Source organism: Eucalyptus grandis, chromosome 10 (assembly GCF_016545825.1).
Source record: "Eucalyptus grandis isolate ANBG69807.140 chromosome 10, ASM1654582v1, whole genome shotgun sequence".
NCBI lineage: Eukaryota > Viridiplantae > Streptophyta > Magnoliopsida > Myrtales > Myrtaceae > Eucalyptus > Eucalyptus grandis.
In genome coordinates this window covers 19,048,528-19,060,900 of record NC_052621.1, presented here as the reverse complement: position 1 = coordinate 19,060,900, position 12,373 = coordinate 19,048,528, and the positions used below count along the sequence as shown (strand labels likewise).

At 38.4% G+C, this 12,373-nt stretch overlaps 1 protein-coding gene across 1 annotated transcript; it reads left to right on the top strand.

The window, feature by feature from the left end:
• Positions 1-6,783: 6,783 nt before the first annotated feature.
• Positions 6,784-10,897, top strand: LOC104423701 (transcription factor MYB114). The gene is made up of 3 exons (XM_039302869.1): positions 6,784-6,907; positions 7,421-7,549; positions 10,527-10,897. Exons 1-3 carry the CDS (start codon positions 6,784-6,786, stop codon positions 10,895-10,897), a joined length of 624 nt encoding a protein of 207 aa, XP_039158803.1.
• The last annotated feature ends 1,476 nt before the right edge of the window (positions 10,898-12,373 follow it).

Genomic DNA, 12,373 nt, shown 5'->3' with positions numbered 1-12,373 from the left:
TTCCCTAACATGTGAGGTGATCATGCGAGTGTGCAATCCATCTATTTAACACTCAGATAAACAATGAATAAAATGCAAAACTTACCTCGAAGCAACAAAAGCAACTGCAATGTTAATTCAAAATCCACATCAACAACCCTAGATATGATTTCTAATTAATACGCAATTTATTTTTTTTGTTTTCACTTAATTAATGAAAATCATGCAATATGCAATGCAATATTAACTAAATGACCTAATTCTAATGACATGTAATTTCTAATTAAATGAGCCTAGCAAAAATACTAAATGACATGCATTTCAAGTGAATCTAACCCTAATGACGTGCATATGACATCTTTTATTTTCTTTTTCCTTAAAAGAATGCAATCTATCCTAGAGATTGAAACTAATTTATTCTAAGACATTTTTTGTATTTTTTTATGAAATTCGAAATTAGAAAAATGTGAAATTATCTAATTAGATTAAGATCCTATTCAATTTGTATTAGGAATTAGGTTGAGCTAAATACTAATTTAAACTAAAATATTATCTTAACCCAAATAATCCTAAAATGCAATCTATTTAAGAAAATGCCTAAACTTATAATAAATTAAGAAAAATATTATCTAAAATTAAACTGAGTGCAATTTAACCCTAATATGCAATGACGTACAAAATATGCCATAATTCTACAAGACAAGTGCATGATGATTTTTGCTTAATTTTCGAAAATAATAATTGCTGAATAATTAAACATGCAATTCAAATTAAAATCTAGCAACTTAAATGGATTGATTTGATTTTTTATATTTTTGAAAATTCATGATAAATAGAATGCTTAACCTAAATATGCAAATAACCCTAAAACATGCAATATTCTAGCTCAAACATATTTCAAGATAAATAAAGCAATCAAGACCAAAGAAAATCTCACATCGTTCAAATCAAGGGATAATATTTCGCTAGTAAAATCGATAAATTGATCTTAAGCCTTAAAGATCAAAATATCAATTTTATTCTCACTTGATTAATTATTTCATCTAAAGCCTTATAGATCAAATAAAAAACCTTAGCATGGTTGCGAATCAGGTGATGTAATGGGATTTTCCATTATGCATAAATAAGTATTTCCACCAAAGAAAACAAGATATAAAGAGATGATAAATATAAAAATAAAAAAACCTAAACTTGATAATAAAGTAAAGAAAAATACCTAATTTAATTATTTTTTTTAAAGAAAAGAAAGGGGGCTAGTGGCCGGTCCGGCAAGGGGGAATCGCCGGCTAAGGTTTCGGCGAGGGCACCGGGAGCGGCACGTCGGCGGCGAGGCGGTAGGGATCGTTGTGGGTCCGCTCGGGCCGGAGGCGAAGCGGAGGCGGCGTCGGGCGGCACGGCGAAACCGGCGAGCGGCGTCGCAGGTGGTGCAGGGGCGTCGTCGGATCTGAGTGCGGGCGGAAAGGGCCTTGCGGCGAGGAGCTCCGGCGGCAAAGCTCGGGGGTTGGCGCTAGGATATGGGCCGCCTACCATTAAGGGCCACGAGCAGCGAATGAGGAGGTAGGGGCGGTGAGCCGGCTCGGGATGCGGCTGCTGCGGGGATCACAGATCTGCTCGCGTTGGGGCCGGGTCGCGCCGCGGGAGTGAGGGCTAGACGCGAGCTCGCCGGAGGAAACCTCGAGTGGCTATGCGACGGTGCTTTGTGGTGGAGGTGTAGGCACGGGGTCGGGTCGAGCAACGAGGGGGGCTCACGCATCCGGATCTTGGCTTGGCAGCAGCTGCAACTTCGCGGGCAAAGGAGGGGCGACAGAGCTGGAGTGCAGATTGCGGACCGCAGGTCGTTGGGTCGCGGGCTTCGAACGGTGGGGCGCTGCAGGGACGGCAGGAGGCCTCGGGCAGCTGGTGCGGCGGCGTCGGGCTCGCAGGTCGCCCGAGGCAAGGCGGAGGCGTCATGCTCTGGTGGTGTAGCAGCAGGGATGCGCGGCACTCAGGCGAAGGGCAGCACGGCGACCTATAAGGGGAAAGGAGAACATAAGTAGCAGCGTTAGGTGCTGGGTCGCGGGTTGCTGGGCGACGACGACGTCGGGCGGAGGCGGAGCAAAGGCGTCGGCGTCGGGGTTCGGCGTCGGCACCGCAGTCGCAACGAACGCTGGGCGGAAATTGGTGCTTGGTTGCAACGGCGTCGCGGACGTCGAAAGCTGGTGCAGTGGCGTCGGCTGCCGGCGTTGGGTGGTGCTAGCACAGTAGTGACGCGAAGAGGCCAGCGGCGCAGGAGCTCAGCCCCGACGGCCTGGCCAACAGCGAACAGAGGGAGGGGGCGTCAGGAGGCTTCCACAAAGAAGACAAGGAACAGTCCCTTTTTTTTTTTTTTCTTTTTTTTCTTTGTTTTTCTTCCCTCTCTGCTTGTACGTCACTTCTCCATTTGCCCTCACATCTTTTCTCCCTTTCCCTCTTTTCTTTTCTTTCTTTGACTTTGAGGAAAGAACAAAAGAAATACAAAAAATCCACAAAAGACGAAGTTCCCTCTTTTCCTTCAAGGATTTTTTTCTTGCAGAAATTCCTCTCGAATTTTTCCGAATTCCCCCAAATTCATGAAAATGAGCATCTCTTTTATAGTGATTAGAAACGGTCTCTTTATATGGCATTTCCCGAGTTACCATTTCTTGTCACATTAAATCAAATCTGTATGATTTGGCAATCAGCTCAATTCTTGCCAATTTTTCACTTGATTTCAAAATTGTTGCTGCATTTAACAAAATCCGAGCATCCATCAAAATTTCATATTTCCTTGCATAATTCAATCAAATCAATTTCCCCCATTTTTCATTTTTTTCCTTTTATTTGTTCCAATGCAATTTTTATTTTCTTTATTTTCCTATATTTGCTAAAATTAGGTGTCAACAAATGGTCGTCGACGGGTCCTGGGACGTCACTTTTTATCGACCAAGGGAAGAGACTGTTGCGTGCTCAGGATTCGGGGCATGACGATTGGGATCTCACTAATGTTCTTCAGATCCATCATCAGTTTGTTAAATTCATTTAAGTGGACTTTGATAGACATATCTTCAGCATATTGGAACTGAACAATCATCTTCAACAAATATTGGCAATTATTCATGTTAAAATATGTCTCGAGTTTAAGCCCGGAGTGAAAAGCTGAATTTTGAAAGTAAATTAAAATGAAATTCAAGTGGAGATTGGCAAGGGAAAATCAAAAAGGGAAAGTTAGAATTTTGACTTGAATAAAAGATGCATTCGTCAAAATTCTTCAGCAAGAGAAGAAACAAATAAAAAAATAAAGGAAAGAGTCAAAATTCTGGATTTGACCGAATCATACGGTTTTCTCTCCGAGTAAAATTGGTTTGTCTTCTTTTGCTGCAATATATATAACTTTATGCTCATGGGACTCTCTTGAGCGAAGCATACATATTCAAGCACCGTTTACTCGGAGTGCCGTGGGTGTTCTGTTTGTGAAACACCGTTCATAGGTGCTGGGTGCTTGGCTTTGGATTTTCGTGTTGTTCGTGCTGCGAAGCTTACTCTTGAATTACATCCAAGAAGCTTAGTGTTTGTAGTCGATTAAATCTTGAGGTAAGATTTGCGTGTAATTCCTTCGTGAGATTGAGAGATTATTTTTAAGGAATTTCGAGGCTAAACACTGTGTGCGTTATTGGGTGTAATTGGGGCTTGGGAAACACCGAGAGAGTGTTTGAGTGACTCAAGTGTATAATCTCCTTGTATCGCTTGATCTATAGTGAAATTCGTTACTGCTCTCCCCGTGGACGTAGGTCTTTACGACTGAACCACGTAAATCTAGTATCCAATTTATTTTATTCTTCCATCTATATTTTGTTCAATCGCTCGCCCTATCGCAACAATTCAAACCCTTTGTTACATAGAGGGCTTGAAGTTTTACCCACAAATATGCAGCATGCTTCTCTTTACCCATCTCTATTAACACCTCATCCTATAGGTTCAACAAGATTATACTCTTCACCCTCTCCATTTGCTCATTTTTATTGGTATGTTTCATTGCTTTCGGCAATTTATCATTGACATCCAATGCCTTAGCTAAACCTTAGGTTGTTAATAGCACACTTAGTACTCCACAACCCAAAGTTATTCCTTTCGTTAGATTTCTCAATTTCTACTTTCCCTCCAAACATAATTGCAAAACCTTAGCTCGAATTCCAATTGTTGAAATATTTTAACGTGGAAGCCCCCAAAATCTTAATATCAAGAGCAACAGAAATCAAGAGAGATATAAAAGGAAGAATAATAAAGATACGAGAGATTTATATGATTCGATTCAAGTATAGATATATACGTCTATAAAGAGAGCAAACTGCAAAGAATTCACTAATCAATCAAAGAATTACACGATAACTATCTCTCATACGCTCAAGTATTTATTTAAAATTTAAAATTACACCTTATGTCCACAGTGTTTTCAGCACAAATCTCCCGATTAATTCACTAATTAATCAAAGAATAATAAAAGATACAAGAGATTTATATGATTTGATCCTAGAGAGAGTCAACTACAAATAATCTACTAATTAATCAAAGAATTATATGATAATAATCTCTCATACATTCGAGTATTTTTTTTTTAATTTTAAAATTACACCTTATGTCCACGGTGTTTTATGCACAAATCTCCCGATCCGCCGGAGGGGGGTACCTTCTGGTTGGAATAGAAGAAAGCAGAAGATAAGAAAAGGACCAAGAGACCACTCCAATAAAATAATGATTTGAACTGTTCCTTGTATCGTTAATGGCTTTCCTCTTCGTGTCTTCTAAGAGCTTTACACTCCTTTCATAGTAGCAAAGCAAGGTGTCTCCATCATTGCTGGTGGACCCTCTTCAATAAATGTCATGGTCTATATGTCTGTGGTCTCTGAAGGGAGTTGTCGTCTCCGCTACCACCTCGTAAAAAATATAACATCTCATTTATTTTCAATAGAAACATATCTCTCATATGATTTGTGACTGAAGAACAAATCTCTCTCCCACGTCCAAACTTAAATGAAGCCCATGAGCAGTTTGTCACAGTTAAAGAAATTAATGTTAGAACCCTTATAATGCTTCTTTCTTCTACGCAAGCATATAGAATTAACGTTGGCAGGAAAAAATAACCAACTCTAAGATTTCACGAAAGTCCAACTTGGACCTCATTTATTTGCATGTTATGGGCCATGTTTAATTGAAGGCTTAAATTTGAGATATATTTTAACAAGTTGAAATGAGGTATTGATTTTTGATAATAAAAAAAAGGGGTATTGGTTCGCTGAATTTTTTAACTTCCTTCGGAGTATGGTGGATCATTTTTTTGATGGATTTGATGGGAGAGAAGGAAGTAGGCTTGTCAAAGGGGGAATAAGGATTTCAAGAGAAAGTTGAGAAGTGGTAATCTTCTAATCTTCATTGAGGTAGAAAACCTCATAAAAAATAATCAATCTTAGAGGAATTCGATTTCCATAATGGAATTGGAGAGTCTAAATAACAAGGGCATTGACACATATAGGGGTGGTATTTTCCATAGATTCAGTCATGATGAAATGGATCTCTCTTAGTATAGACACATTTTAATTCATAGAGTTATAATCTTAGCCCAATCTAAATGAAGCTGTCTTTGATACCATGATGGGGCTATAGCATAAGCTAATGATTCCTGAGATGCTTATGCTATCTCACAACACATGGCCCTTCTCTCAGCCTTTCAATGGAACTGCCTCTTAATCTTCATAAATGATTAATCTATTTTATAAGGCTATCAAGTTTCGGAAACTTTCTAATTCCCTAGATCGATAGAGTGGTGAATGAAGGTTATATTTGTGGAACCGACTTATTGTATTGAACTAACAGTATAAACCTAAGCTTCTTACTAACATTAGAGTTCATGGAAGAAGAGAAACTGTTGAGAAGGCCATTAGGGAATTGCATATAAAAGAGATTTTCAAAACACTAATCTTGTTCTAACTTCTTACTGAAGTAACCATTATATAGACGAAGCCATGGGTAATATTGTAGCGGTATAAACACACTATTACAATAATACAAGCATACTTAGGACCACTAGGCATAAAAGACCGCGTTATTGTGCAAGATGCTTTCACAAGAGGAAGGACACTAATAAGACACTTCGGCCAAAAGCAATAGCCCTCATATAGAAGCAAAAGAGGTTACCGACATCAAAGCAAGTCATGCGTGAGCATAATAGGCAACTCGGTCTCGTGCGTATTTTACCCATTTTATATAGATGCAAAACAGCGAATCTTGATATTTAGTGTTGGTTAATGAGAATGTTAGTTAAAAGAATGGAAGTTACGAAACAATTCATACAAATGGTGGTCCGCGACAATGCACGGACGCTGGACCAGTAGGTACCGTACTCGCTATATTTCTTTTCATTGCAAAAGAAATATGATTTTTCTAAATCGTTCGAAGTCCCCTTTGTGTTTTCTAGCTCTATGAAAAGATCCTCATTCCAAGATTCGACCCTGCAGACTGAAAGGTCGCAACCACGCGGAAAGAATCATATTGAACGTGGAGATCCATCTGTACTGTTGCGTATAGCAATAATTGACGATTAGAGGTATTGCAATCTTCCGCGGTATTTGACAACCGATGTAGATCTGCGTTTTTTTGTGGAAAATGAAAGGGCACGTGGCCCGTAAAAGCACCGATGACAACGTAGGACTTCGAGTGTGCTTGAAAACGTAATCCGCAAACTGTTCACGAAAAGCCTCACAGAGAGAGAGAGAGAGAGAGAGAGAGAGAGAGAGAGCGGGAGAGGGAAGAGAGATGCAGAAAGGATCGTCGTTCGGATTGAGGAAAGGTTCGTGGACGGAAGAGGAAGATGTTCTCTTGAGGAGCAGTGTCCAGAGGTACGGAGAAGGAGAGTGGCATCGAGTTCCTCAGAGAGCAGGTATTGTATCATTGTATGTGAAGGTTATTCTTGTTTTTTATTTGCATACACTTGTGCGCGCGTAAATCTGTATAGTGATGGGGATCATTGTTCTCTTGTTGCATCCCCATCTGTGTAATCCACTTGGATTTGCGTGTGTCAAATCTTGTCGTGTCATAATATTTTATATTTTCCAAATTTTGTGTTATCGTTATACTTTTACTTGAGTTATACTTTTACTTGAGTGAAAGGTTTTTCATTCATTAAAATGGGTGGATGTGTCTTTCGTTAGTTTTGAGATAGTGATATCAAGTCGGAGTAGATTTGACTTCTTTGAGTGAAACTTTTCATGCTTTCCAATGATATTTCATCATTTTTTTTAAAATTAGACAAAAAGGGGACGTGTATTGATATTTTACTCATGTCAACGGATTGATTTGCAATAAGAGCATCTCTACACTATGTATACACATGCACTTAGAGAGAGAGAGAAAGAGATCGCTAAGCTCATGTTTGTATTTCTTGAGCTTGTAGGTTTGAATAGGTGCAGGAAGAGCTGTAGATTGAGGTGGTTGAACTATCTGAAGCCCAACATTAAGAGAGGGAAATTCCAAGATGATGAGGTGGATATGATCATCAGGCTTCACAAACTTCTCGGGAACAGGCGAGTACATACTAAGAAAAGGTCACGTGTGAAGTGCATTTGTCGGTTTTAATAGAGTTACTTATATGGTGTTGAGCCTACCTGCGTTATTCACATCAGCCTCTCCCTCTTCCTTCTCCAAAATTGATTAAGCGCTGCATTGATTAACAAATGACGACCGCATGTATAAACTGTGTTAAGGATTAGGTTATTTCAAAAATTAAAAAAAAAAAATCTTAAACATATTATACTTGTGTCAATTTAGTCTTGAACCTTTTAATTTAGTCAATATAGTGTTAAACCTTTGATGTGTTGTCAAATTAGTCCTAAATCTTTTGATTTTGTCATTTTAATCATAAAACTTTCGACAATTTCTCAATTTAGTCATTGCAACAAATTTTGTTCGAAAATCGTTGTTGTGTCAATCTAGTTAGCACTAATCATTTTACATGATACATCCAATATTAATATAAACAATTTTTTTAGAAAAATAATTTATTATTTTTTCTTCTTTTCTATATTTTCCTTAACATTGGGTCAATTGCCGACCGATCCTTGTTGGCGATATTCACCTAGTTGAGACGAGGCATCGTGGCCCTCACCCATGGCCTTAGTATCCTTGTCGGCTACAAGTGAGAGCGTCAACCCTTGCTGAAATCCAAGCAAGGGCTACAACTCCATTGCCAGCCAGTGGGCCAAGGTCATGGCCCTCACCTTGATTTGGGCGAGGGCGTTGCAGCCTTCACCTATGACCGGTGATGGCCACAATGCCCTCACCTAGATTAGGCGATGGTTGTTAGTCCTCGCCAACCTTGGGTTGGGAAAAAAGAAAAGAATAAAGTAATAAACAATTCAAGAAAAATAAAAAGTTATCTACATCAATAACCAGTTATATCACAGAAGATAATCAACATCGACTGATCACACGTCAATAATTTTCAATCATCAAAAGGTTTAGCAATTCATCAAAAGTTTTAAGGTAAAATTGGGAAAATTGAAGGTCTAAAATTAAATTGGCCTAATTGGAAGATTTAAAATTAAATTAGTATTGGTGCAATAAATTTAATAACTTTTTAGTAATTTTCCCTTTGATTTTTTGTACGACCACCCTTCTTGGAAAGGGACAAGTGTAACTTTAGTATATGTTTGGACAACGTTACTCGTGCATAGGCATAGGCATTTGCAGTGCATCTTGTCTCCGATGACAACCGCTTGATGGGACAGGCTGATACAACTCCGATAAAGTCCATACAAGAGTCACTATTTCGGAATTGTTCAATGAATAACCTACTGTAAATATGGACCACACGCATGAGAGAGACGAAAGTTGCCGACTACAGCTCATGTCGTTGGGTTATTGATCTTACCAGTGAAACGCGACCCTTCAAATCCAACCGTCTAGATACTGTTTAGTATATATTAGGGGTGATCATGACTATATGGTATAACTAGGAACCTAAGAACTCAATTAGTGGGAATCGGTTCGATTCTAGATTTTAGGATATGCAAGGTAGGTTGCAAGTGAAGTCGAAAATCTAGAATTTGTAGTAAATCTTTGTGTTTTTTTTTTTTGTTCTATATTTTCGTGCAATATAGAGGCATTTTATAATGTTGAATGATGAGTGTGTAATATGAAATCACTAGTCCGAGTTTTCATTTCTATCTATATATATGACTATGACCTCTAGTGCATATCGCACATTCTTCGATACTTGCTCACATGTGAAGATAGAGTCTCTCTCTAGCTCCCCTACCTATTTCTTCGGACAACATTAACTGAGTACTAGTAATGGTTCTCATTAGCCGTCGTCGACTTCGGGAGGGATTGCTTACTAACTGCATGGTTGTTCATGTATTGTTCTTACATCTAGTCACTTCCGATCATGGTTACAGGTATAAGAAACTCAGAGAGATTTTTCGTTTGACGTCGATTCTGTTTATGTAGTCCAAAGAAAGGTAGACTGAACAACAGAAGCTTGAATTCCATCACAAACATGCATTTCATTCTTTGGACCAAAAAAAGAACGAGAGAGCAGGAATTAAACTATCATCTAGCAATTAAAATAACTATATCTTTGGATAGGGAGGCAAAGCATAATGGGCCGCATGCTCAGTAGGTGATTACTTAAATTCAATCAATAGAAAATCAATTTATGAAAATCCGAATCTTGCTAAATATACTGATTTAACCTAACAACAGTCCTCTTTTTTCTATGTTGGTAAGAGCCTAATGATATTCAGCTGTCAATTTTTAATTATTATCAAGCAAATATTAATTCCATTTCCATTATTAAAGATTATTAACACTTAAAATTCGGCACTTAAAATTTTTAGTTTACCCAACAGACCCTAACTCTTAGTCATTTTATCAACTTCACCAGCATAGTTGCATTTGATATGGATTAAAATCACGCACCAACTTATTGATTAGTTATGGCGCTGAAGGGCCATTTTTCCACATTTAAAAGTAATAATAGAGAATAGACAGAAATTTATAGAATTTAACATAAAGGTGTTAGTGGTGCATACTTTAAATATATTACAAGAGAAAGAAACTACTTGTTCGCAACTTATTTATAACAGTTCACAGATTGGAGAGAGCTTATGAAAATTCTCATTCCTTGACTGTCGACATCAATTGGCCATTCCCACGATGGAAACCCTTATTTTGTCAGGATTGAACACTTATGGAAACAAAAAGAAATCACTACTTTGGATTGATACATTTATTTATGGATCACTTGAGTGTCACAATTTTCTAAAAATATTCATCACAAGTGTCATGCCATATTGGATTGGGTATTTGGGTGAATGTTTTATAGAAGTTATGGCATGCAAACGATCAGTCAAAAGTTTCAATACTCAAATAAATGTTTTTGAAAAATTATGGTAATTTTGCGATCGAAATTATGACACTCAAGTGAGCACCATATAAAAATTATTTTCGATATCTTTCCTCATAATTTAACATTTTGTTTAGTCGAAATTATTGATGCGGGTGGTCCCTAATTGCTGGGAGACTCCCGGGTCGAACTGCGAATGACGTGAAGAACTATTGGAACACCCATCTACGGAAATTGATGACTGGCCAAGGGAAGCCGGAGAACGAGAAACCCCAAGATTTGGTAAAAGTTGAAGTCATAAGGCCTCGCCCTCGGACCATCTCCAAGAACTTCTCTTCCTTGGGGGTCGAAGTCTATAGGGAGCTGAATGAGTCCCGAGAGCCGCGCGTCCACGACGTGCCTCCAAACAGAAGCCCCTGGATCGATGATGACTTTGAGCTGCGTTCGGAGACGACGGAGGCATGGTTGGATTGTTGGAGCGGACTCTCCTTCGATGCAGAAAGCATCTGGGACAGGCCGGTGTGATAGGATCTTGCCGGGCCCTTGGATATTACTTATGCATGTGTTGCCTTCATATGAGTGGGGTTTTCATGAATACGGACATGGGAGAACCAAGTGGTGTGTGTACTGCTTTACTGCACGTGATCCCTTCGTACGCTTGTGGTCCGTATGACTGCGTACAAGGGAGAATAATGACTCTAGAATATCAACGGTGACTATGAATCCTTTCGAGATTTGCTATATATTACGTTTCGAATAAAACGTCCCACATGCAAACATGACAAGATTTTCAGAATATCTACTGTGATTTTTAACGTTCGAGGAAATACTCGTTTGATGTTCCACCGTACCGTAAGTAGAACCTTTTTCAATAGTTAAAACCCTTCATCTGCATCAAAAGTTTCTGGTCTGTCTCGAATGGCGGTGAAGGACACAATTTCTCAAGAAACATGACGTGAAAGTTGGCCGACCAAAGAAGAAGAATTATGGCGATCAGAATCCTACCGTGACAGAAGAGAAAATGTTAGTTAAGAATCTGGTTTTGAATTTTCATGATGGTGCTCAAGGATATAAATGATCTGAAGGCCCGTACTTAACATGCAAACAAACAAACAAAATAAGCTCGTTGAACTAATTTCATAGCTTGAGAAAAAACTAAGATGATCCGTTTTCCTTCTTCTATCATCATCAATTGGCTTCAACTTAGTCAAGCCTAGCTCTAATATTAATTGTTGCAAAAATAAGCGATCCAACGATATAATAAACAAAACAAAGATATGACTCGAACACTAGATTTTACGTAATTGGTTTGATGAGACCTGCTATATGGGAAGAGTAGCATAGAATTCCCTTATAGATGAAACGATGCAACGGAGATAACAAGCACACTTGAATTTTTAAAATACTTCTAGTATTTCTTAGTCCTTAAATACCTCAAACAATTTATACAGTGTTTAGCTCTCACAATTTTTCACAAATAATTTTTCAATCGTACAAATGAATTCACTAAATATTAACACAAGACTTTCATGACTTCGAACTTGAAATGTAATTTATGAACAAGCCATACAATTGATTGTCCTTATCAGAAACTACTCTTGAATACTCTTCACCCAAAAATAAAAAAAATAAAAACCTATTTGGATGGGACTTCTTTCATGAACTCAAAGTCAAGTTATATTCTCAATAAAAATAAATAGAGATGTGCATGGAATATTCTCTAAGGGGGCAATATCACTTTAATAAGTACTTGATTTACACCATAACTCCTCAGTTCATCCATGATGTCTGAATTCGTCACTGCAACCTTTTCGGCATTTCAAAAGGCTAGGAAGTCTCTTCAAGTTCATATGATGCAGTATGCAGTAAAATTGCGACAGCAACAAATTGATCATTAAATTTGCTCACCCACAGATGCTTTCAAATCTTCAAAAGGTAGCGCTGGTCCTGGCGTTGATTGCAAGACGTTCTTAGACCATCAGCTTCTTTTCGAGAATAGAC

What these genes read in the sequence shown, in the direction of transcription:
- LOC104423701 (XM_039302869.1), top strand. Translation starts at nt 6,784, where the DNA reads ATGCAGAAAGGATCGTCGTTCGGATTGAGGAAAGGTTCGTGGACGGAA. An exon ending in TCGAGTTCCTCAGAGAGCAG is followed by an intron (nt 6,908 to 7,420) that starts GTATTGTATCAT and finishes TTGAGCTTGTAG; the next exon opens with GTTTGAATAGGTGCAGGAAG. An exon ending in TCACAAACTTCTCGGGAACA is followed by an intron (nt 7,550 to 10,526) that starts GGCGAGTACATA and finishes ATTATTGATGCG; the next exon opens with GGTGGTCCCTAATTGCTGGG.